The sequence below is a fragment of the Salminus brasiliensis genome, chromosome 20 (genome assembly GCF_030463535.1).
Source record: "Salminus brasiliensis chromosome 20, fSalBra1.hap2, whole genome shotgun sequence".
Classification (NCBI taxonomy): Eukaryota; Metazoa; Chordata; class Actinopteri; order Characiformes; family Bryconidae; genus Salminus; species Salminus brasiliensis.
Genome location: NC_132897.1, coordinates 6,185,586 through 6,211,193, shown reverse-complemented (window position 1 = coordinate 6,211,193; position 25,608 = coordinate 6,185,586). Strand labels below are relative to the sequence as shown.

Sequence of the window (25,608 nt, the reverse complement as noted above, 5' to 3'; positions counted from 1 at the left end):
TTGTATTATAGACTATGGAATAAATGTATGGCTTATAATTTGAGCATGTTATAAAATACAGTAAAACTGAAATCAGTTATGAGTCACAGGTAATGCCCACAGCTGACAATGTGTTCCCTTTCTGTTATCAATATCAGCTCAGATATTTCATATCTTAATTATGATAATATCAACGCAAAACTAGATAAGCTCTATAACATCTCTCACACACAGGGATTCAGTGCTCACGTGCCCACACAAATACTTAAACACACCTGTGCATCTGCCTCCTCATAAGGATCCACAAACACCGTAGTGCTTAGGAGCTTAATCTCAGCCTGGGAACAGAGAAAGAGAAAGAGAGAAAATCACAAATCAATCTGGGGTTTTAGGAGGATTATAGCTGTCGTCTTTGAAGAATGTAATGTCCCAAATAAATGAGAAAAGCCCTCTTACTGAACTGGGCCATGCTGGCTGGGTAACATACTCTCACTGGAGAGCTCACTGTGCATAATAGACACCAGATATAAAAAAACAAAAAACAAAACAATACTAAATCTGCACATTAGGTGGCTTCTCTCATTCAGAGCTGAACAGCTGTAGGCTGAATAGGAGGATATATGTACATGTCAAGTTGTGACATCACAAAAACAAATGATTCAAACTGGGACATTTCTGTCAGACATGGACTCTGTGTTTACATAATACATCAATGTGAGGACAAAATTGGTTTTCCATGACACTGGCCCTTTAAATCTAAACCTTCCTACAGCTTCCACCTGATACTGGGTATCGTCTTCCAGAAAAGTGGTCCATAAACGGTTCTTTCTGAGAACGGAAGACAAAAGCCAGTCTGATTTCATATAGCAGCCTTCAATAAGCAGCCAGTGAAAGCACAGGTTCTCAGAAGCCAGCATACAGCAAAACTCCCAGGTTATTCTTATACTCTGAGGTACTGAACCTCAAAAGTGTGTGCGTGTTAGCAGCACTTTCGAGGGGGAATGAAACATAAAAGTACTACAGAATGTTCATCACAGGGCTTTGGAGGCAACAGAGGAGAAAGAAGAGAATAGAAAATGGGGAAGAGACAATGAATGAGTGGATAAATAAATAAATAAACAGAGCAAAAGAAAAGCGGGGAGGGAATTCAGCTCCGGCAGCGTGCGACTTTGGGCGAGGGGGGATCCCAGGAGAAAATCCTCTTTCATGGCAAAAGCTCTACAGCATGAGTCAGTTCAGCTCCTGTGGGGATTCAGGCAGCGGCGGAGAAATATGAAGGCAAACAGTAGAGAGTGAAAAGCGGCTGCCAGGCACACATTAAGCAAAGCAGAAGTGCCGGTTTGTATTAATGGAATTTCTGACGGGCAACGTTACAGTGCTAAAAGTGAGAGAAATGACATAGAAGTGCTCAGTACCTTGGGCCTGTCTGTTTTAGGATCACTCTCAATATTCTCCATGGCTGTGAGGGTCTCAAAGCCACCCACCACTCTGAGGGGAAAAAGAAAGAAAAAAGATTAGCGTGTAATATTGTGTAATAAATAACATAAAATAAAGGCTTCTTAGAGTGAATCCATCAAAGAACCACTTTGGTACACAAATATTGTAATATTACGTAAGTAACAATGGCCCCAACACTACGAGGGTGAAGACTGGCACATCTCCTCCGACGCATGCATCATCACCAGGCAGCCAGCATGCTTGGAGGAAGGTGTGGCTCCCCAGCTCCGATACAACAGCTAACATATGCCTTCACTAGGAGTAATGTGGGAGGAAGTGCCACAAGGAAGACCCATTGTGCTCTCTCTACTCCGGCTGCCGATGACGAGCAGCATGACATAGGATTCAAACCTGGGATCCTCAAATCAGTGGCAGTGCCTTAATCTAAAAAGTTGAAGAACCTTTTAAAAGTCTAAGATTCACACATCTCCATTACAAACATGGTTCTTTATGAAACCCAAAGTGGTTGTTCTAGATCATTGCTCCAAGAACCAGGTGAGGAGTCCTATCATCATTAGATATAACTGTATTTCCACACCTAGAAGACATAGATATTGTAAACCGCTACAGACAAGTGCATCAGTTTAGGAGCGTGAACTGTTCAGGGAGGAATGCTGTATGTCCCATTACTAATTAAAAAAATAAATAAACAAATAAATAAAAATTCAGATTTAGTAAGAAAATTGGATTTGGGACCACTTGATCTGCTGTGTGAATGTAGCCTTACATAAACGACTACATTTAATATTCCCATGATGACAGTTGGGAAAAATTCTGTAACATTTACACATCCACAGTAGCTTGAAAATGAACCAGCAGTGAATTTACAGACATAACATCCAAGCAAAGCTCTTATCTGAAAAACACTGTCTGGTAAAAGTGATAGAAACGAGTTAAGATCTCTACGAGAGAGAACACAGATAACTCTGAGTTTCACTTCATACAGTCTGTGTTTCTCAGGCAGGACTTTCATGTTAGAGTTGAAGTCTATACTGCCTGCTTTCAATACCCTCCTCACAACTCCAAGTCCTAACAGATCACTGCTGTAAGAAAACCTTGCATATCTAAAAGAGCGACTTCATTAAAGAATGAACAACGATCAGAGCTTTAATGTAGGCCCTAAGATTTCCTGACCCAAGTCATTTTGGACCAGTTCCCTCGCTCAGTTCATGAAATGGATATTTAATGTAAAAGGGAACATAAAAGTTGGACACACTGTCTGACTTTGAGCTAGTGGTAACTATGGATGTCCTGATCAAGGTTAAGCCAAGTGTCTTAATGCTGGCGGTCGGCTGATACCGACCAGACCCAATCATTGGGTTTCTTTAAATTATACGACCCCACAACTTCGGTAAGATGTGCTAATGCTCAATAGTAGACACCAGTAAAATCACTATTTCAGGTTTTTTTTTTTTATGACCGTTTCTGTAATCAGGCTAAATTCTTTTGGAGCAACTTTCTAAACGAGCGTTTTAAACTCTATAGTGTTTAATATCTTCCAGTCCAGTCTGACTGACCTCCCTGACCATTCAGCTCCTAGTTCCTTTACAACTCTGCAGTCTGATAACTGTGTGTGCATTAGCATTAGCCAACTCCTCGGTTCTGACTGAGACGTTCAGAGCTGGTTCAGACCCAAAGAAAGGAGCATGGCTCTCTCGCTGGTAGAACAGAGCCTTTCCACCATAGTTTGGTTTGTAATCAGGCGGAAACCCAGAGAATCCCAGGGAGGAACGCTAGATCTTTCCAAATGAAGATAACATATCTCCATTTGGAGAACATTTTCTGGAAGAGTGAAGAGTTTAGATCCTCCTCTTCAGACAGATTAACTAACTCTTTCTTTACCTGCTGCTCTGGGAGCTGTCTGCTGTTGCTGCGTCTCGTTTACAGAGAGACTTTGAGCTTAATGTAAGCTAAAGTTTTCCTCTCCACTGAACTCTCCGTTCCACCTTAAGTACTGCAGCAGTTCCACTCTGCTGTTGGAATGTACACGCTGTAACTGCGGCACTATTTAAGGTGGAATGGAGAGTTAGCATTAGAAGCCAACTTTAGCTTTTGTTTAAGATGCTAACTTTTAAGCTGCCACCACACCTATCAGTTCAAACAAAGCTCTGTTTAGTTTTGCTCACTGAAATAATGTCACAGATGGACTCAATCTAGGGTCCTCCTCCAAAAATGAGAAGTTCTTCTGCAACAGCTGAGGAATGTGTCTCTTAATAGCACCTAGAGGGCGCCAGATGGCACTCCAAAAACTCGGAAGTGGATCGGCACCTTAAAAGCAGGTAATCGATCCATTCTAAATGCCTGGATTGACCCCAGATTGACCCCAGATTCACTGGAGCCACTGGATTGGATTTCAGTGGCGGACTCTTTAAAACCCATACATGTCTAGACTTCATTTCTAAAGTAAACAGATCACCTCTAGTGATCAGCTCTCTCAGGCTTGTACTGTCGATACCACACCCAGCATTTCCCCCTCTTTTCCAGCTGTTCCTGTAGGGCCTCTGGTTGCCACGAGATGTTTTCTTTACAAGAAGGGTTTGGGTCATAAACATTACACAACAACAACAGAAAGACTCCTAGCTGCTACAATGAGCATTTGCAAGCTATGACATGTACTAGTACTTTTTCACATGGCATAATTTGTTTATTTATTTTTGGTGTTGGTCTTCCAGATCTTGGCTTGACATCTACAGGTCCCCTAAACTATCATTTCTAAGAACTTTTTCCTGATGAATTAATTACAATTACATTGAAATTGTCTGTTAAATATTTTTTATGCTGAAAAATGAGTAACCTAACCTTAAAGGATGTTAAAAATCCCTAAAAAAAAAATACCCTAATGGCTGTTTTGACAGGGAACTAACTGAATGCACAGTACGGTATATAATATATATGAGACATCATATTACATCTTTTCCAGCTGTTCCTGTAGGGCCTCTGGTTGCCACGAGATGTTTTCTTTACAAGAAGGGTTTGGGTCTGCAGAAATCCCACAGGCTGAGGGTCAAGGGGTGTGTATGCGTATGTGTGCGTGTTATTGGCCTTCTGAACATGCTCAACACACAGACAAGTGTGTGTGTTTTGCTGAGTGTTTAAACAGGCTGTGCGTTTGTAGGTGCAAGGGTCAGCCTGGACTGTGTTTATGTTGCTGAAGTTTCTTTGAATACGGACACGTCACAGTGTATTGGTGGGTGTGTAAAGGGAGGTGTGTTGTGAAGGTTTTGGAAAAAGGATAAGAAAGTACTTTTCCACTTAAAACACAAAAGTATGTATACCGATACATGGTTAGGGTAGCTAGAGTAGTGTGCAAAAGTCAGAATGCCCTTCATTTACTTACTTTTCAGACAAAACATCCATTAAGTACATAAGTTATAAGTTTTTAGCATTTTTTTAGTTTAAAAAAATATTTATCAGAACATTAATGGCTAAATATAATCAAGTATTTTAAAGTCATTATAAATCAACAGTTAATAGTAACTTTGGAAATCAAGCCAAGATCTGACAGACCAACACAAATCTCATATAAAACTGCCCATACACTGACAAGAAAGTCAAAGCAAATCCCTCAAATGACAGGAAATTGAGGTTTAGCTGACCCAGTACTGGTGGTGCAGCGTTCTAATGCACAAACATGATCTACATTTAAGAGAAATCAGACCCAATTACAAAAGTCAACATCTAAAGCCTGCAAAACAACTTTTTGGCCACAATAATCAAAGATATGTTTGGGGGAAAAAGGAGCAGCATTTGAAGCAATTTGGAAAGAAGCCCTTGCCAATTGTTATGCTTTAAAGCTGTATGGCAGCCAGTGGCACAAGAAACACTGAACAGGTAGAGGGAAGAGTGGATGTCAGCAAATATCTAAATGGCTAACTATCAGCAAATACTGGAAGCAAATGTTATACAGCAAGTCAAGACACTGGAGCTAAAATAAGGCTGGCTTCTCCAAGAGGTATATTTTCCAAAACATACCACAAAGCAAAGTCCCCAGAAGGAGTTAGGAACGTTCTGCAGATTCCTTTTACTTGAACACTGTTGCAAATCTGTGGGTAGATCTTAAACATACTGGGTGTGCCAGATAGTCCACATAAACATTACACAACAACAACAGAAAGACTCCTAGCTGCTACAATGAGCATTTGCAAGCTATGACATGTACTAGTACTTTTTCACATGGCATAATTTGTTTATTTATTTTTGGTGTTGGTCTTCCAGATCTTGGCTTGACATCTACAGGTCCCCTAAACTATCATTTCTAAGAACTTTTTCCTGATGAATTAATTACAATTACATTGAAATTGTCTGTTAAATATTTTTTATACTAAAAAATGAGTAACCTAACCTTAAAGGATGTTAAAAATCCCTAAAAAAAATACCCTAATGGCTGTTTTGACAGGGAACTAACTGAATGCACAGTACGGTATATAATATATATGAGACATCATATTACATGTGTATTTTATAAATGTAAAAATCAATATGGGACATATTTATCACTATGTCTTGTGCACATGTGCCCATATGTGTGTGTAGTAGTGTGTATTTGTGTGTGTTTGAGCAGTAGTTGTTGGTCCAGACTTATGCTGACAAGCCTCTGAATTCCTCAGCTAGAGCCCAAGGATTACAACTCATTGCCAAATGGGCAAGACTGCTTAAAAGAGGGCAGCAGTGTGTGTGCGCGCGTGTGTGTTTTCTGGTGTTCTGGAATGTTCTGGCTGAACAGTAGACATACTTTCCCCTAGGATAAGCTTTACACAGTGAGGACAGCAAACATGACATTTACCACTGACTCAGACACTGAGCAGCACTCTCTCTCACACACACACACACACACACACACACACACACACACACACACACACACACACATATACATTATCAAAAAGACGTGAAGACATAGCGCAGCACACACTCAGGCTGGCCAGCTAGACTTTATACAAACACACTGTGGAGAAATGTGAATGGTGGTGTAACGTAGGGCCTTAAGCAAAGTAATGTAGGAGGAAATCACCTGCCAAACACGGTGTGTTTACGGTCCAGGTATGTGCACGAGCGGAAGGTTATGAAGCTGTGGAGAAAGGAAAGAGAAAAAGGTCAATGATGACTTTTGCTTTTAGAAGCTTTTGTGAAGAAACACAAATGGTCATTTATAGGGAGCCTGTGAACAACAACAAGTCCTGCGTAAACTGCACAGAAGCAAGCCGCTGATTGGAGGTCAGCCTATTAAGTCATTACAAAAAGTTAAACTAAATAAATAAACAATATTTTTTTAATGCATTTATTTTCAATATTATTGCAAACACTTTTTTCCTTCTTTGGTGTGTGTGCGTGTGTGGGGGGCTGATTTTCTGGTACATTGTGTGTTTTAACTCAAAAAGGTGTTGCATTTTTGCCATTTTCAAAAAAAAGGATTAAAGAAAAGGAAGTATTTTACATTGTTCTTTGATGTATAAATAATAGGTGTGACATTGGTTGGGGAGAAAAATGCTCAAACATGATGTTACAAGCCTATTTAACACCCTGTTACTCAGAATGAAACACACTGATTTTCCTTTTGCAGAAAAAAAAACCCTGATGAGTTCTGCTTTTATTGGCTGGTTTTTGGCACCTGCTAACCCTACAGTATACTACACTTCTTTAATACAGCATATTTTTAACACTGTAAAGTAAACAAAACTAACAAATACACTTATTATTCCTGAGTCATACTGGATAGTGCTGCTAAAGCTAAAGAGATTGCAACTGGCTAGCTTTTAGCCTTGCCCCCCCCAAAAAAAAGGCCGGTGCTTTCCCCTCTGATGTGTGTTTAGCTCCAGTTGGGTTCAGCTGAGGTAGTCCAGTTTGTTTTTGAGGGGGCGGACGATGGAGAGAAGAGATGGTAAAAGGCTAGAGTAAGCATTTAGCCTAGCGTGGCTCCTCGTTTGCCATCCCAGCTTTTACTTCGTCAAGTGTCGAGTTTGCACTGCCCTTCTGAGGACGCTGGTCACGAGGCCTGCTTCTAGTAGCAACCCGTGTTAACACTGTCTGGAGGTCAAATTCTGCTGAAGACATCCTCACGTTTTACCGTTTCACCAGCTTTGATTAGGGCTTTCTCTAGTGGGCGGTATGCACATTTTGTAGGTGAATATAGCGAATCAAGACTGTGACTGTTGAGCAGCAGTTTTGGGGGTTTTGGAATTGGCCCATTTTCCAGCTCTGTTTTGAATCTGCTGGATGTTCTTTTCAGGGAGGGTTGAAGTTGGCAGTTCGTCAGTACCAAAATACAGTTCGACATTCGAGGGCACCTTTAAGTTATTATCTTATTTTATTCCCCGTTTTTCCTCCTGTTCCTACTTAAATGTTTTGGTAAACACCAAATAAAAAAATCTGGCACGGCTGTTTTTTCTGGTGCATGTTGTTCATTTCAACTCGTTAAAACATGCTGGATTTTTGCCTTTTGGTCCATGCTTCAAAACATACACATAAATAACAATAAAAATGAATAAATAAATAAAAAAGATTTAAAAACTCACAACTGAGATTTGTTGGTGTTTGGTCCTGAATTAGCCATGCTTAGCACTCCACGGCCAGTGTGGGAAAGATTGGGCTTAAACTCGTCCTTAAAAGGCTTCCCCCAGTACGACTCTCCACCTGGTACACAGACAGAAGGGAGGAGGTTGGGCAAGAAAGAAGGATGGAAAAAAAAGCGCTGAAATGAAAAGAAGACAACATGATAAATAGAACAGGGTCTAGTTATCGCTGAAGGGGAATCATTTTCTTGTCATAAACCGTGGTAGATGATGGACAGTAACACAGCACAACATTAACAGCAGGGCTCTCTAACCAGTTTTTTTTTGCGCATGTCTCGTATTGCTGCGTAGCAACAAAATATTCATATAACAATAAGCTGAAAATGACTGTGAGAAGATTAAATTTGCTATAATAAAATATCAGTGACACATTAAGTTTGATAGCCGTGACAAATGCCATAAAACCTAATGTGGCGAAGGCAAGTGATTACTGCAGGGTGGAAAAAAACAGTGACAGATAAAGAGAAAAGATAGTTCCAGCATTAATGGGAAGAAAATGCATTCGTCTCATCCACCCAATTTCAGCTCCGGCTGAATTTCGAAAACTGATCACATACTGCCCAGACAAACAGCCCAGACACATAGTTTATTCAGATATGCCCTGTATATGAATATACATACAGTACTGATCAAAAGCCAGAGCACACTTCATTTATTTCATTTCCAGTCAGAGCAGCTGTCTAAAGCTCCTGTCTACTGCTCTTAAATATCTAAACTGATCAAACGTAGCAGAGATATGCCACAGAAAGTTATATTCAATATATATTTATATACGAGTGCGTTTAATCATAGTTAGCCCACTGAGAAAGTAGAAATGACCCAAATCTGAAACCTAAAGCTAATATATATATATTAATAAAGTAATATACATATGTTGTTGATCTGCTGGCCTGTGTTTAAAGTGTGTAGGCTATACATGCTTCTTTGTGATTGGTATGTTTTTTTTGTTTTGCTCCTGTGGCTCCCCCTGCTGGTGTGAAGTGTAATTCACTTTTACACCACTGCAGTAAATACAAATCAAGCTATGAGAACTCTTCCTCAATTGGACAGCTGTGCACGTGCAGTGTGGCATTCGTAAGGTAAAGAAGCGGAGGAGTAATACTGGACTGAGGAAGCACGCGGACCGAAGCGGAGTAGTAAAACTGGACTGAGGAAGCACATGGACCGAAGCAGAGTCGTAAAACTGGGCCGAGGAAGCACGCGGGCCGAGGCGGAGGAGTAAAACTGGACCGAGGAAGAATGCGGGCCAAGGCGGAGGAGTAAAACTGGACCGAGGAAGAATGCGGGCCGAGGCAGAGGAGTAAAACTGTACCGAGGAAGAATGCGGGCCGAGGCGGAGGAGTAATACTGTACCGAGGAAGAATGCGGGCCGAGGCAGAGGAGTAAAACTGGACTGAGGAAAAATGCGGACCGAGGCGGAGGAGTAATACTGTACAGAGGAAGAATGCGGGCCAAGGCGGAGGAGTAAAACTGGACTGAGGAAGAATGCGGGCCGAGGCAGAGGAGTAAAACTGTACCGAGGAAGAATGCGGGCCGAGGCGGAGGAGTAATACTGTACCGAGGAAGAATGCGGGCCGAGGCGGAGGAGTAATACTGTACCGAGGAAGAATGCGGGCCGAGGCAGAGGAGTAAAACTGGACTGAGGAAAAATGCGGACCGAGGCGGAGGAGTAATACTGTACAGAGGAAGAATGCGGGCCAAGGCGGAGGAGTAAAACTGGACCGAGGAAGAATGCGGGCCGAGGCAGAGGAGTAAAACTGTACCGAGGAAGAATGTGGGCCGAGGCGGAGGAGTAATACTGTACCGAGGAAAAATGCGGACCGAGGCGGAGGAGTAATACTGTACAGAGGAAGAATGCGGGCCAAGGCGGAGGAGTAAAACTGGACTGAGGAAGAATGCGGGCCGAGGCGGAGGAGTAAAACTGTACCGAGGAAGAATGTGGGCAGAGGCGGAGGAGTAAAACTGGACTAAGGAAGAATGCGGACCGAGGCGGAGGGAGGTCTCAGTAGCAGCATGCCGGCCCAGAGTGCCAATGATAGAGACGCCATTCTCCCCATTACAGTCAACTGAGCATCCACATGATTCTGAAGCTGCTATTTTAAGGTAGTATTGCTGCACAGTGCTGCTCTGACAGCCCTGCTCTCTAAACAGGGACAGCACACAGTCACCACAAGACATTTTCTGTTATAATAAACAATACCCCACAAACAAGACCCCCGAAGCTGCTGAACCAATTAACTCAACATCCAGACCAATTAAAAGCTCTGCAGGAGGGCTCACTCTTGGCGTGTGAAGCTCGTAAGTCTACACACATGATGCTGTAATCCCTAAACCAATCCACATTTTTGTTGAACTAATTTCATCAGAAGTTCCAGTCCAGAGAGACCAAGCAGTCGCCAATGCTGAAAGTCATGTAAGTGCTGTATCTATGAACACGTCCATTAGTTCTTCATGTCCTAATGAATCCAATAACGAGCTGATGAAGAAATCTGACCCTGGACCAGGCTTTTACTGGCCGGCTCAGCAGCTGCAGGCGCCACACTGCGTTTACTGCTCACCAATCTGCGTTTTAAAAGCCGCGCACCCTCGTAAACATTCCCTGGGTGACATTTCTGCATAATTTATGGCCTAGTTGACATTTCCTACCCCCCATGCCACTGACTTGATTAAAAAAAAAAAAAAGGGTGGGGGGAAAAAACATTCTAGGAAGTGGATGAAATCCCCAGTCACTGCAAATCAAACTAGCCAAGACGACAAGCTACAGGACAGTTTCTACACCGCCGATTGGATAAAGCATTAGACAAATGCACATGAGGGCGTGATAATGTGATTTGTTGGGTTGTTCATGACATCCGTTCCAAATCAGCTCATGTTAAAACAAACGAAATGTTTCTAGATGCCTTCAAAGATCTCCTACAGTGTGTCCAAACATCTGTAGACACCTCTAATCTTCTGGGAAGGCTTTACACACTAGATGCAGAAAGACTGCTGAGAGGATGCGCTTGCATTCTGGCACAAAAGCAGTAGGGAGACCAGACGCTGATGTTGGATCATCAGTTCAGGATCATAAAATCTAGCCCATCTCAATGGTAGTGGAAGTAGCTCCATCACTCCTGAGAACACAGCTACACTGCTTCACAGCTTACTCATGGTGCATGGTGCCTTTAGGCGTATTCTATTGACAATGCTTTTCTATGGAGATTACTGGATATCTCCAGTAATCTCCAAAGTTATGTGCACACCTGTGTCAGCAATGGATGAACCTTCAAGTAGCTAAAGTCACATATTGGAAGGTTACAATCCACCTCGTCACTTTATGTAACCAGGATCAGGATTATGGCCACCCCCATCTTACACCCTGCAGAATCCGCATCGCAATGCTCATTGCCATCTTACACCCCGCCAACAGTCTATTTTCACACCTGCTTAAAAAGCAACAGTGCTTGAGATGTTTGGGCGTGGTGGTCTCGGAATGAGGTGTGTTCAGGTCAATTTCTAGCGTATTGCTTCTATCTTGGTAGCAGAAAACTTAAGAACTCGCTGAAAACAACCTAGGCAGACGTCAACAGTCAGACGTTTGTTGCCATCTTAGCAGTGAATTGTCAACACAGGCGTGTGCAGCCCAACGCTCGTACACCCACGCTTGTTATGGAGACGCAGCAGTGCACAAACCCATAGCGTGTGTCAGTTGGCAACTATGCAAACTTTTACATCAACCATATATTCCTGCTGTTCCCGTAAATGACCGTGAACGAGCAGGTCAGTGTCTTCTGCTAAGTAGCGTTGGACATTTCCAGGTAGCGCTACTGAAATAGCAATCCGCCAAAGTCAACCACACCTTAAAGGGAATGGCGAGTGACACACTGATTGGTTTATCGTACGTTACGCCCAAAACACACCCATGATTAATTCCGAGACTACGAAAGTACATTGGGTACTTTTTTCCTGTCTTTACGATAGCAAAGACACACCAATACGCCCTAAATCATGCTGTGCTGTCAGTCATAACTGTTCATCATGATTCGTTTAGGCCGTTCTCAGGGAGCTGTGAGGAGTGTATTTTGGTGATTTTTGAGGGGTGTTTTCTATTGAAAAGTGTGCTGAACGCTTCACTGAATTATTATTATATCAAAAACTCAATAGATCAACATATGATCCCAGAAGATTTAAGAGTGTGGTAACCCCTGCTGACGGTCAGAACTACAAAAGGCTGACAAAGAAGGGACGCTCTGAAGAGCCTGAAGGGTGTACTGGTCATGCAATTTTCAATTCTGACACACTTTCATATTCCACTCTTTGATGCATACCAAAATTGCTACACCTCTTAAGAGAGGGTTGTACAGGGCCATTCACAGCACATCATGCTCCACAATAAAAGTGAATGTTCTGTACTGCTGAAACTACAAAGCCATATTCAGTAGTCTGCAATCACACAGCTGTGTTTAGAGGCTTCAAAGTTCAGAGCAGTTTTGACCCAAGAGTGAGAGGTGCTATACTAGAGTGTGCGTCAGTGTGTGGGAGAGTGCAAGAGTGAGTGGAAGAGTAGTGCTGGGTCAATAAGTTTGCTTAGGATAATTAGTCCAGCTGTCGCTGCACTTCCCTCACCACCATTTGACCACCACTGACCAGATATCAACTCAATCTCAGCTCAGAAGTGACAATAACATGGTGGTGGTAGTGTCTGTAGTGCTGGTACGCTGGTGATTGTGCAGCAACAGTAATATTAAGCCATTTACAGAAGGTAAAACAGGTGTTTCTGATAAAATGGCCAATGACTCTAGGTGTTTCATGCGGTGTTTTGATTATTTCTGTGGGCAGAAATGTGGGCTAGAGAGCTCAGGGAGGGTTACGGGCCTTGTTCAAGGGCCCAAAAGTGTCAGCTTGCAGAGTACGGGTATCGAACTCACAGTGCTTTAACTGCTGAGCCACCACTGCCACACAGCTGAGCAGCAACAGTAATATTAAGCCATTTACAGAGCGTAAAATGGGTGTTTCTGATAAAATGGCCAATGTCTCTGTGTGTTTCTTGTGGTGATTTAATAAATTCGGTAATTTCAGAATGCGTGCAGTTGACCTGGCCTTTCCAGATGTCATTTTAGAGGTGTACTACATATTAATATAGAAGTATGTTTATTTCGATATGCAAATATGGAAATCTACCAAAGCTGAAAATTCAATTCAGTCATATTCTGCTTGTGAGCAAACTGATGAATATGAATGTATTCTTCACACGTCAGTGGCCTTTAATTGTTACCCTGATGAAACAGATCAATAATAAGCGTTACCATAGCGACTCTGCATGAATCACTCGCTCAAAAAGTATCAGCACATTTAGTAACAGCGCAGGCAGCATGGAGCTGCTTTTACACAGTGATAGAAACACTGTACCACACAGAAGGCTCCTCATCCAGCAGCTGAAAAAACGAGCACTGAAGATGCTGTTGTACATGCACCTGAAATCAGTGCAGTGCTGCAGGCAACAACGCTACATGTGGACAAACTGCAATTAGGGGGAGGTCTCAGACCAATTAGGCGCAGTGATAGGAAGTCCTGTTGGTAGGGATAGGAGACACCAACATTTTCTTTTCAATAATATCAAGCCTAATACAGTATCTACACCAACATCAGCCATAACATTAACATCACAAAATGCAAAATGAATAAATTAGCATCGAGTATCTGGTTCCAATTACAGTTGTTCAGGGGTGGGCTCTACATCTTAGGTAGAAAGTGAAAAGTCAGTTCTTGAAGAAGTTGAGGTGTTGGAAGCAGATAAAATTGGCAAGCGTAAGAATCTACGCCAAACAACAGAGTCAGAACATCTCCAAACCATATCAAGGCAGGTATTGTGGGGTGTTCTTGAATCAGGCAGGTCTTGCAGTGGTCAGTACATCCCAAACATGCTCCAAGGAAGGACAACCAGTAAACTGAGGACAGGGTCAAGACCACCAAAGACTCTGAGATGATCTGAGTGAGGAGTGAAAAGATATCCCGTCTGGTCCAATGCCTCAAAGGTACTGTAGCACAAAGTCCGGACAAAATTAATGCGGGGTATCTTTGTTATTTAGTCTCACTAACACAAAACCTGGACGTCATAGCCTAGTTTTAACACCGTAACAAACAAATTATTTGCGAGTCTTCCTGAATAGTGTTGCTGTCCTCTCCTTGAGTCCTCTCAGCGTGATCCGCTGTTAGCAAGCTGAAGAGATAGTACCTGGGATAGCTTTTAGCTTTGCTTAGCTTGATTTTCTGAGTTTTGCTTTTCTCCAGTCTTATGTGTGTAGCTCCAGTGTGGCCCAATGTGGTAAGCTACTTTGCTTTCAAGCACACAATTAGGAGAAGCCATGGTAAAAAAAAAAAAAAAAAAAAAAAAAAGACTATCATTAGCTTTTAGTCTTGTGCAGATCACGAGTCACGAGGCCTGGTTCACGTAGCAAACTTTATTTCCATAACTAGCAGAGTGTGGAGGTGATGAGCTGCTCTCCAGCATCAACACCACCATATTCTACCAAAGTCACAGTCATGTTTTACGGTTTGGCCAGCTTTTTCTGGAGCTTTCTAGTAGGCGGGGTTTATGTAACTACTTAGGATGTAAATGTAACAAGGGTTTTGGAATTAGCCATCATCACCCTCATATTTCCAACTAGGCCACATTCTAGAGCACCTTTAAAAGCCACATGCATAAAAAAAGGGAAATCTGCATTGCTTCTATACCGGCATCCAGTAAATCTGGAAATTAGGCTTGTGTAAATGAAACCTGGATGACAGAATGACAGGCCATGCTTTTATGCTTTACTCCTACAATGCAAAAAGAGTTTTTCGTATACTGTGAAAGGATTCAGACATTTATTAGCCGCCTTTAGACCAGATTTTTGACAGCTGTAGTAGTTCAGTACAGAGGATAGGGTGGAGCAGCCAATGACCCGTTTTAAAAAGGCCTGAAGTCCCTCCTCCCGACCGAACCCCTGGCTGGAAACGTCGCTGCAGCAAACAGTTCTGATAGGCTACAGTGCCAATCACACTCCATCACATGTAATGCACAACACTACAATACAGCACAGTGAAGTGCAACATGGTTACATGCACTGCAACATCCAAACAACCCCACCCCGCCACCCCAAACCACACACACACACACACACACACACACACACACACACACACACACACACACACACACACACACACACACACACACAGTGTCAGACGAATCCACACATCAGTCCATTAGGTAGGTTCAGGTCTACTGAAGCAGAAAGAAAAGCTGCCCTCACTGAACACACTCCCATCAGGCCAAGGTCACCTCTCTGCCTTCAACTGCCAAACCTGCCAGAGAGGTACCCAGAAGGGTCTGCATGTGTGTGAAGGAGGGAATGAGAAGAGGAGTCGTTTTTGCGTACCCGTACATGGATATTCACTTTGTCTTTCAGTTTTAGGGATCTCAACGTTGTATATGTTAAATCTCACGGTTACTTTTTAAGGCAGGAAACAATTAAGTCAGATTTTATAAACAGGCCATTTGCTAATGCTCTGTGTACATGTTGAAGGACCCAGGTTTACGTCAATCATGGGGTCTTCCATGGCATAAAATGCAGATTTTGATAATAATTTAACAGTTTTTATTGTTAGAATAACAATAAAGTTATACAATATTAGTAGTACCTCAGTCAGTACGTCAGTTCTGCAGTATTTACAATGACGACTTGAAAAATCTCACACACACTTCCTTCTTTTAAGAAAGGTACAACAATACTCTGAAGTATTTGCAGTGTTACATGCCACTATGTGTCAAAATGTTTGTGGATACTCTTTCTAATGAATGCATTCAGCCATATTAAAGTTACACAGACTGCTGACACTGATGTGTAAATGCGCACACACACACACACACACACACACACACACACACACACACACACACACACACACCTTGTCTAGTCCCTGTAGAGAAGCAATGCCAATAGAGCAAACCTCTCTGGAGCAGATCAACATGAACTTATTGGTTCCATACCTAAAGCCAGGCGTGGGCTAGAAGGATATAAAGCCCCCAGCATTGTGCTGTGGAGCAGAGGAACTAACTGTTTTCTCTATCCAATACTTTGAGTGTATGAATGAGTTGGGGGTGAAGTGAGGTGCTGATAATTCAACATCCTGTCACTCTGGATAAGAGCATCAGCTGAATGCTATTAAAGTAAACAACGATCCATTCAGGGACACATTGGCTGAGTGAGGGTCTCTGATCTAGCTGAGCATTTTCCCTTAATAGAGTGTGGGGTGGTGAAACATTACATTACTAGTTAATATGATTTTGCCTCTCCGACTGGTGCATGGTGATGTAACACCAAAAGTCATGAAAAACACTTGTGACTATGGAAAACAATGTGACTATGGTTTCAGGTTGACTTGAAGAAAATATGTACCTTTAGTGTTTAAGCCAAAACGTTCCACAAAGGCGTTAACAAAATGTATCACGATACGATAAAATATTGTCATATTGCCCAGCTCCACAAATATGCATGAGATTCATATGGAGGTGACTTCAGGCCTCAGCTGGTCCACTTAACAGAGCACATTAAATTATAATCTTTTCTGAAAGGAAATTCTTAATTTCCACCCTTTCCAGTTTAATTTCCAGCCTAGTGTTCAACGCAGTGAAAGCTCCAAATCCTCCTCCAAACCATAAAGCCTGTATATAATGTTATGTTCACAGCAAGTTGCTTAGATATGGACGTATATGAGAAATTTGACAGATCATCAGTTATGGCAGAATCTGTTTTCACTTCAATCTAGTTTATTTCACTTGCCTGTGTGACCAAAAGTTTGAGTCATTATAGAAAAGATCAAATTCATTTTTGGCTTTTACTATGAAATCAGGCTCTTGGGGGATTTTTTTATGCGATAGTGTGGTGTGATTAATCATTAACAGCACTTGCACAGTGAATCTGGCACAGTTTTCATCCATACTGACCAATGTTGGGCTAATTACCTTAAAAACGATCAGTATTTCCTTTTGTAATTCCGGTATTTCCTGTAATTACTACTTTCTGGACAAAGTAATCTCACTACTTACTTATTATTTTACTTAAAAAACCTAACAACTGGAAAGAACGAGAAAATCTAACAGCAAATCTAGTCTTTTCAGTACCATCTTTACACAGAAAAACACAAGAAACTAGTGGAAGTAGATGTAGAAACAGTTTTAAAAACAGCTGTTTCCAGGTAAAATCTCTTTAGGAATAAAATGGAAAGCTTAGAGAGCCATTTCTGATTTTATCATATCCTTCGTATTATCACACAACACTGAACAGATCTCTTCCTGAGTTTACGGCATCTTCCACACTCATACTGCTCTGCTTATAGACACACTTAAAACTGAAGCCGTCACACAGGCAGCAGATGAACGTAGAAATTACACACAGTTACAAACAAGGATAATCCAAACGGAATAATGATGCCCGTATTCTGCACTAGGCTGAATAATACATGGAAGACTTGGAGATACAGTGCGTAAAAATACTTTGATACTTTGGCTTTTCTTAATAAGATAATTTACAAAGTATACAAAATAAACTAAAACAACTACAACACCAGCATCAGTTGTCATGTGCAGAGTCTCTCCCATCTCAGCTGGTGAAGCTTTTAACTCCTTCAGATTAGTCAGGTGTCTTGGTGACCTCCCTTACCAGTCTCATTCCTGCATGGTCTAATAGCTTGTGAGGACACCGGCCTGCTCTAAGCAAATTTACACATGTGCCAAATTCCTCCCATTTCTTCATGATGGATTTAAGTGAACTCCGGGGGGTGTTCAATGACTGAGATTTTTCTGCATCCATCACCTGACTTATACTCTTCATTAACCTTTTCTCAGAGCTGTGTGGAGGGTTTGTTTGTCTTCATTTGTAGCCAGGAACGCTGATTAATCAGTGACTGGACCTTCCAGACTGGTGTCTTCTTTAAACTAAAACCAATCGAGACACATTCACTGCACTCAGGTGATCTCCATGTCACTAGTCTTTTTGTAATTTGTAATTAAAAAGCCAAATTATACTGAGCATGATTCCATTCATAAAAGCAATAAAAGGGGAAAACAGCAAATGCTAAATGGAGCTTATCATCACTTTCAACAGCAAAGGAGACTGTGTGTTTGAAGAGGGAATTCAGGAAGCAGTGTATTACAGTCGTCAATCTTCTGGTTAATATAAAAAGACACCATAGTGGAATTAAACTGCTTGCTGTTGGGACCTCGTATTTCCATTTTAGTCAACGTTTTCAACATTTAAGAAAAACTGAACACCTGAACCTCTGCATCCAAACCTAGTTTTCTATTTGCTGGCTTTCTGGTCCAGGCTAGTGCATTTTTAATGATGCTAACTCTATATATAGAGTGCTGGACTAAAGCGAAGGTCTTCGCTCATCAGTTCTTCAGCTTCACAAGCGTCTCTTTATACTGCGTCATCTCTGTGATTAAGCTCATGAACCATAACCGCCGGGCAGTGGTGGCTCAGCGGTTAGAGCGCCGGGCTTTTAATAACGGGGTTGTGAGTTCGATTCCCGGGCTCGGCAAGCTGCCACTGTTGGGCCCTTGAGCAAGGCCCTTTACCCTCTCTGCTCCCCGGGCACTGGAGTTGGCTGCCCACCGCTCTGGGGGTGTGTGTGTGTGTGTGTGTGTGTGTGTGTACTCACTGCCCCTAGTTCACTAGTGTGTGTGTGTGTACTACCACAGTAGTACAGCTAAAACTTTACAGGAGGAAAAAGGTTTATGCCTGATTACTAGTCGCCCATTAGTCATTTCATTTTACAGCGTACTTCAATAAGCTGTTAGCAGTTGCTAAACTCATAATGATTTGACGGTGAGAAGTGTTCCCGTCGCAATTGACAAAAGATTTATTTAGAGCCGTGACTCACTTTGCAACCGACCTCCGTCAAAGCAACGAGCAAAATGACCTGTATAATTACCTCTAGACCCACGTCGGCTCAGCGCTGAAGCACTGGCGCGGTACTCCATCCAGAGGCACTACATCTTCATAAAAGTCACTTGAAATAGCGCCACCAACGTTAAACACACTTTCCCCACAGAGAACAATCAGTCTGGGACTGAATGACTGTCATTTGAGTATACAAACTATTCCGCAAACGTGAAGCGGAAAGGAAACGGGGGTTCGCTCACCTGTACCAGTGCCTGTGGGATCTCCTCCTTGAATCTAGGAAAGAGAATCAACATATACAATAAGTCATACGACTGTATTCTCAGCCTATGATACATTCGGGTCTGTATAAATCACAACATTCTAAGTGGACAGAACCTGCATGTTTGTGCACCCAGCTGTCGCAGACTTGGCAAGAAACACAGGAACATCAATAATGCAAGCAGGCTCAGGCTGAAAGATTAAGTTCCTCAAAATGCAAACATGTGGAGCAGGCCAACTGTTCCCTTTCACCAACACGTACAGACATCTGCACGAGGTTACTGTAACACACACACACTGCTTCGGAAAACAATGTCCCGTGACACGGACATGTTAAAGGAATCTGAAGTGGATGTCTAGAAAAACATGTTTTTGTAGAGCACCCATGTGGACCAAAGAGCCACCACGTGCTGCGTGAACTTCAGAGGCAGAAGCTATAACGCTTTAGACCTGGGCTGTAAATCTCGGACCTCACAACAAATCAATCCAGTTATGATTCTTTGGGAAATTACTGAACACATAAAAGTGTCTGCCAAGTATCAAGAAGCAGAGGGCACTGTGAGGTTCTGAAGGACGTATCTGAACGTAACTCACAGCCCTACTTCCATTAACAGTGGAGATTTCATTTGATTATTAACAGGGTGGTAAATCTCTGAACGGATAGGATTATGATGCCTCGGGAAACTGATTCAGTGCATCATAACATCTCAAATTCAAGTGAATTATTTTGGTATAATTCAGAAATATTTAACGGTCCAGAATGATCGAGAACTACCATTTACTTTTTGTTATAGTATGTTTTACTTCAGCATTTCCATCCTCTCTTTAACCTTTATAATTCAATAGGCTGCTTCTGTTGCCCCTTTAAAACTGCAATATGTAAATCATCTCTGTTCTGCACCACCTGTTTCTACAGTCCCTGTAGTTACTGAATAATGCACCTTAGTGTGTAAAAAGCCTTGGAGTTTTAAAAGATTAAATTTAATATGAATGGGCGGAGCTATTCAGTTGTGGGTTGAAGAGGTTGGGCATATGTAAATACACACGTGGACAAAACTGTTGTTACCCCTCAGATAATGAAAGAAAAACCCACAATGGTCACAGAAATAACTTGAATCTGACAAATGTAATAATAAATAAAAAATAAAAAAACTATGAAAATTAACCAATGAAAGTCAGACATTGCTTTTCAACCATGCTTCAACAGAATTATTTAAAAAAACTGTGAAAACTCATGAAACAGGCCTGGACAGAAATGATTAAAAAAGAAACAATTCAAGTTATTTCTGTGACCATCGTGGGTTTTTCCTTTATTAACCAAGGGGTACCAACAATTTTGTCCATGTGTGTATGTTGCTTTTTGTGAAAAGTATAAAAAAAAATAAATAAAAATAAAAAAAAGCAGTTTTAAATTAGGTAGTTTATATATTAGGGGAGTGTCTAGTCTGCGAATAGAAAGGTAAGTTTTTAAATATTAAGTCAGGGGGAAAATAAATAAATAAATAAATAAATTTAAATCTCTGATATGTGCCCTTTAATAATACAATGAATGCACAGATGTGAGTGGAAGAACCAGTACAACATAAACAAACAAAATATAAATTATTTATTCATTTATTTTAAAGAAATGAATGTTTTTCGGTAGGTAAATAAATAAATATAAATATCATTTCATACTACGCTTATTATAATCAATTAATCTATGTGCAATCTATTAATATTATATTCCTAACACAAAAAAAATAGACAGTTAAATAAGCTTAACTAAAAAATGCATTCGTACCCCTATTTCTGTGTGCCTCTTACCATGAAGTTTCGAATAGAGCGGTGAAATATGGTCCCATCATAGTAGCCTTTCTTACACAGCTTTATGAAGTTTTCGCCAGCTTTAGGGATCTGAAAAAGAAGGAGATAACATTATTATTAGACTATTGGAAAAATTATTCATCAAAGAAAAGAATAGAAAACACTTTTTTTTGTTTGTTTTCGGCTCTATTATTATGGTCAGTGTTAAAAGTGCTTCACGATTGTGTCAGATGTATCAAGTGTGATCATAAGAGCAGGAAACCTGAAACTGTTTAGTACAAAAGGTTCCCAAGAGCTGAAGCACTGCTGTTGATCTGATTGTGACAATCAAGCACTGATGAGGAAGGAATTCAGAGGACACTCCACTCAAACAAAGGCTAGATGGCCGAGAGGACAGTGGGTAGAGACGTAAACAGTCAGGAGGCAGTCGATTGGTGAGCACTTGTGCAACTCTTCAAAGATCCTGTTGATTCTGTTTGAAGGAGGCCTTGATTGAGTTTCTAGGGATTTCAGCTACTTGATAAGTTCTTCACAGCTTTAATGGGTTTTCTGCTAGAGGAAACAATGAAGCAGCCCAGGTCACGAGAGGGTCGACTTCAGAGGGTCTTCATACGTAGTTTTGGACACCTAATATCATTAGATCTTTACATATAATATTAAACTTGGTAATTATTAACGGAAGGTTTTTGCAGTTTATTATGTTAAACTCTGTAATTAATAAAAAGACTGTAGAATCATGTGTTGCTTGATACTGGCTCTTTAATAATACCAGTAGTGGAAGATGGACAATATAAAGAAATAAGAAACCAAGCTTTTAAAATATATGTTATGTTTGCAAATTGGCCCCAAAGAAATGACAGTCAAATTGCAGACAGTTGCGCAACTCTTCAAAGAAAATGAGGATTCTGTTTGAGGCCTCGAGTGCATTTCTAGAAATTTCATCTACTTGACAAGTTCTTGACAGCTTTCCTGGATTTCCTGCCACAGGCAACAACAAATCAGCAGTAGAAAGACAGTGCAGGATCATCAGGAGGACACTATTTTAACATACAGTGCTCAAACATGGATCTTGGAACTGCACTTTACCCAACGCACTACAAACGTTTGTGGACATCCCTTCCAATGTACACACTGGCTACTTTAAGTTGCACCTATTACTGACACATGGGGAGTTTGGGATGAAGTGCGTTGTTACCTCAGGTCAACATCCTGACCTCACTAATGCTAACTTGTTGCTGAATGCAATCACATCCTCTCAGCAATGCTCCTCAAAATCTAACTGAAAGTCTTCTCTGGACAGTACAGACAGTTACTCCAACAAAAGCAGAACAAGCTCTTTTTTTTGGTACTCTTAATTTCAGAGGAAACAATGAACAAGCAGGTGTCCCAATACTTCTGTCCATATAGTGTATATTATATGAGTGACATTACTCATCAGTCAGTACGTTGGGTTCAAGTGAACTTTAGCAAGCTGCCACTGTTGGGCCCTAAAGCAAGGCCCTTCACCCTCTCTGGGCTGGAGTTGGCTGCCCACCGCTCTGGGTGTGTGCACGCTCAATGCCCCTAGCTCACTAGTGTGTGTGTGTGTGTGTGTGTGTGTGTGTGTGTGTGTGTGTGTGTGTGTGTGTGTGTTCCCTACCACAGATGGCTCAAATGCAGAGGACATACATAGACAGTACAGTGACCGATACTTGCACCTTCACCTTCAAAATATTTCTTTAACTGATGCAATAGAAAAAGCACCTTTGCTTCCATTGGCTTCCAAGCTGGAAATCTGAAGAACATTTTAAAACGTCTAAAGAACCAGTAACACACATCCCTGTTACAAACATGGCTCTTTATGCAACTAAAAGTGGTTCTCTGATAGCATTGAAAGCCAACAACCCTTTGAAGCACCTTCATATTTTCAAGACTGCACAAAACCCACCCTTCCATCAGACTGCCAACCAAAAGCATTGTAAAACATAGAATCGCAATACTTTAATATACTTTCACTTTTTATGCTCCTAGTCAAACAGGTTAGTGACAAATTAGGGGTCAGGACTTTCTGTCCCCCTTTTTTCTGTGCCTGTTAATCCCCAGCTAGCCTTTTTACCACCCCAGTAAACCCGACAGCCAATCAGAGAACGTTTTAATATGCAAATTCAGACAGAAACTCCAATTAAAAATGCAGTTTGGAGTCAGGAAATGATCTATATTTCAATCTCACTGTTCCAGTTCGTATCCATATACACAGAGAGACATGTCAATCAATCAATTAATTAGTAGAAAATGCCACAAAGTCTTTATAAATAAATAAATAATTTGTAAATGTGGAGACTGTGGAGAGATGTTACTTTCAATAAAGATGGACAGACAATGAACTGAAGGGCAGGGATATTTAGTACAGGACAGCAATCTGCTCGTATCTTCCATAAAACCAAAAACTGTAAATTGTGGAGAGGGAGGGAGAGAGGGAAGCTGAGGAAAATAAGAACGTTAATTTATAAACAGCGAGCCACAAATAGCAACCCGGCGCAGTGGAGTCAGGAGGGGGGAGAGAGGGTGGAGTTAAGGGAGGGGTCAAAAAGAGAGGAAGTGAGGGAGGAGGGGGGGGGGTGAAAGAGGAGGGCAATTTTCTTATCACCGCGATTCCTTTTCTTTATCCTGATTTGACAAGCGGACGGCCAATGAAGGGAGGCAAAAATAGCGCCTGGTTACTGGGGCCAAGACTGAAGAGGGCTGTCTCTATGCCTGCAAGGCAGCCTTTACCTCACCCCCACTGACACACTCACACACACACACACACAGTTGCATCAGGGGGGCCTGCGCTTGTTTTCACATAAGCAGAGAGAGCGAGAGAGAGAGTGAGCGATCGAGCGAGGGGCAAAACAAAGTGCAGAAAGACAGAACAAGAGAAAAAGGGTTGAGAACATTCAGTCAATCAATGAAACACTACATGTCCAAATGTTTGTGGACACCCCTGCTAATGAATGCATTCAGTTACTTTATATTGGACCCATCGCTGACACAGATGTGCAAATTAACACAGTACTGCCAAAAGAATAGGACTCTCTTGAGCAGATAAACATGAAACTATTGGCACCATGCTGCATAATGCCAGGCTGGTGGGTGTATAGAGGGGTATAAAGCCCCCCAGCATTGAGCTGTGGAGCAGTGGAACTGAATAACAGTGTTCTCTGGAATGATGGCTTGTGCTCCAAACAATACTTTCGGGACGAGTTGGGGAGTTGGGGTAGCATCCAACATCTTGATCTCACTAACGCTCTTGTTGCTTACTGCAATCAAACCCTCACAGCAGTGCTCCTCTAGAATCTAGTAGAAAGCCTTCTTCCCTGGACAGAAGAGACAGTTACTCTGACAAAAGCAGGATAAACTTTTTTTTATGTATATAATTCCCTTGACAAAAAACAATGAACAAGCAGGTGTCCCAATACTTTTGTCCAAATAGTGTATTTCTGCATGGCGTGTGTGACTTTGTGACACGCCTTTAGGGTTAGGGGTGTGTTTGTGTGCGTGTGTGTGTGTGTACACATTCAGTCTTATCTAACACTCAGAGATAACAGTACTGTACATGAACCCACAAACACACTGTACTAGGTGCAGGACGAGGGGCGTAGAAATGACTTAATCTGAGAACATACTGCTGCTATTTAGCTAATTAGCTACATAAACACTCCCCACTTGGGACCAAGACTTACATAAAACCAGCAAGCTGTTTCAGCTTCTCTCTGAAGGGAGAGCAATTATGTACAGTACATGCCCAACACTATTACAGCCCACCTCTGCATTGGTTCATTGATAAAGTCTATGTAAAGTTTAATGCTTTAGGATTTTATGTCCAAATGTTTGTGGACACCTCTTCTAAAGAACACCTTCAGCTACTTTAAGCTGCACTCAATGCAAATACACACACGCACGGCTTGTCTAGTCCCTGTAGAGCAGAATTGCCAATAGAATAGGACTCTCTGGAGCAGATAAACATGAACCTATTGGCACCATACTGCCCAATGCCAGGCGTGGGCTAGAGGGGTATGAAGCCTCCCAGCATTGAGCTGTGCAGCAGTGAAACTAATGTGTTCTCTAGAGTGATGATGGTGCTCCATTCAGTACTTTCTGGGATGTTGGAGGGTTGGAGGGTGTTGGTGCCAAATTCTGACCCTACCCTTCCGAGAGCCGCAGAAATTGAGATTCATCAGATCAGTCCGTGCTACGGACTACTGCAGCCTCAGCTTTCCGTTCTGGGCTTACAGAACTGGAACCCAACATGGTGTTTTGCTGTTGTTGCACATCAGCCTTAAAGTTCAACATGCTGATCATGATGGTTGGGCAACTGTATGGTTATCAGAGTGGCCAGAGTCTTTCGGTCAACTGCAACCAACAATCCAACCATTCTGATGGTTGATGTGCCCGTTACCTGAAGCTGCTGGCTCGTATCTGCTTTACGATTACGATTGGCTGATTAGCTAACTGCATGAATGAGTAGGTGTATACAGGTCTGGTTGATCATATGTAGCTAAAATATCTGAAACGCATAGTCTCAAAGTCTTGAGCTGTGAGCGGTCAGGTCC

The 25,608-nt window shown here is 41.8% G+C and overlaps 1 protein-coding gene across 1 annotated transcript in view; it reads right to left on the bottom strand.

The window, feature by feature from the left end:
* Positions 1-25,608, bottom strand: part of ppil2 (peptidylprolyl isomerase (cyclophilin)-like 2) — a 64,218-nt gene that overhangs the window by 4,624 nt on the left and 33,986 nt on the right. Inside the window, exons 13-18 of the mRNA XM_072664368.1 lie at positions 21,038-21,127; positions 19,213-19,246; positions 7,989-8,106; positions 6,488-6,544; positions 1,395-1,467; positions 255-317 (exon numbers count right to left, since the gene is read on the bottom strand). Of these exons, the coding sequence (XP_072520469.1) occupies positions 255-317; positions 1,395-1,467; positions 6,488-6,544; positions 7,989-8,106; positions 19,213-19,246; positions 21,038-21,127 (435 nt within the window). The remainder of the gene's footprint in view (positions 1-254; positions 318-1,394; positions 1,468-6,487; positions 6,545-7,988; positions 8,107-19,212; positions 19,247-21,037; positions 21,128-25,608) is intronic.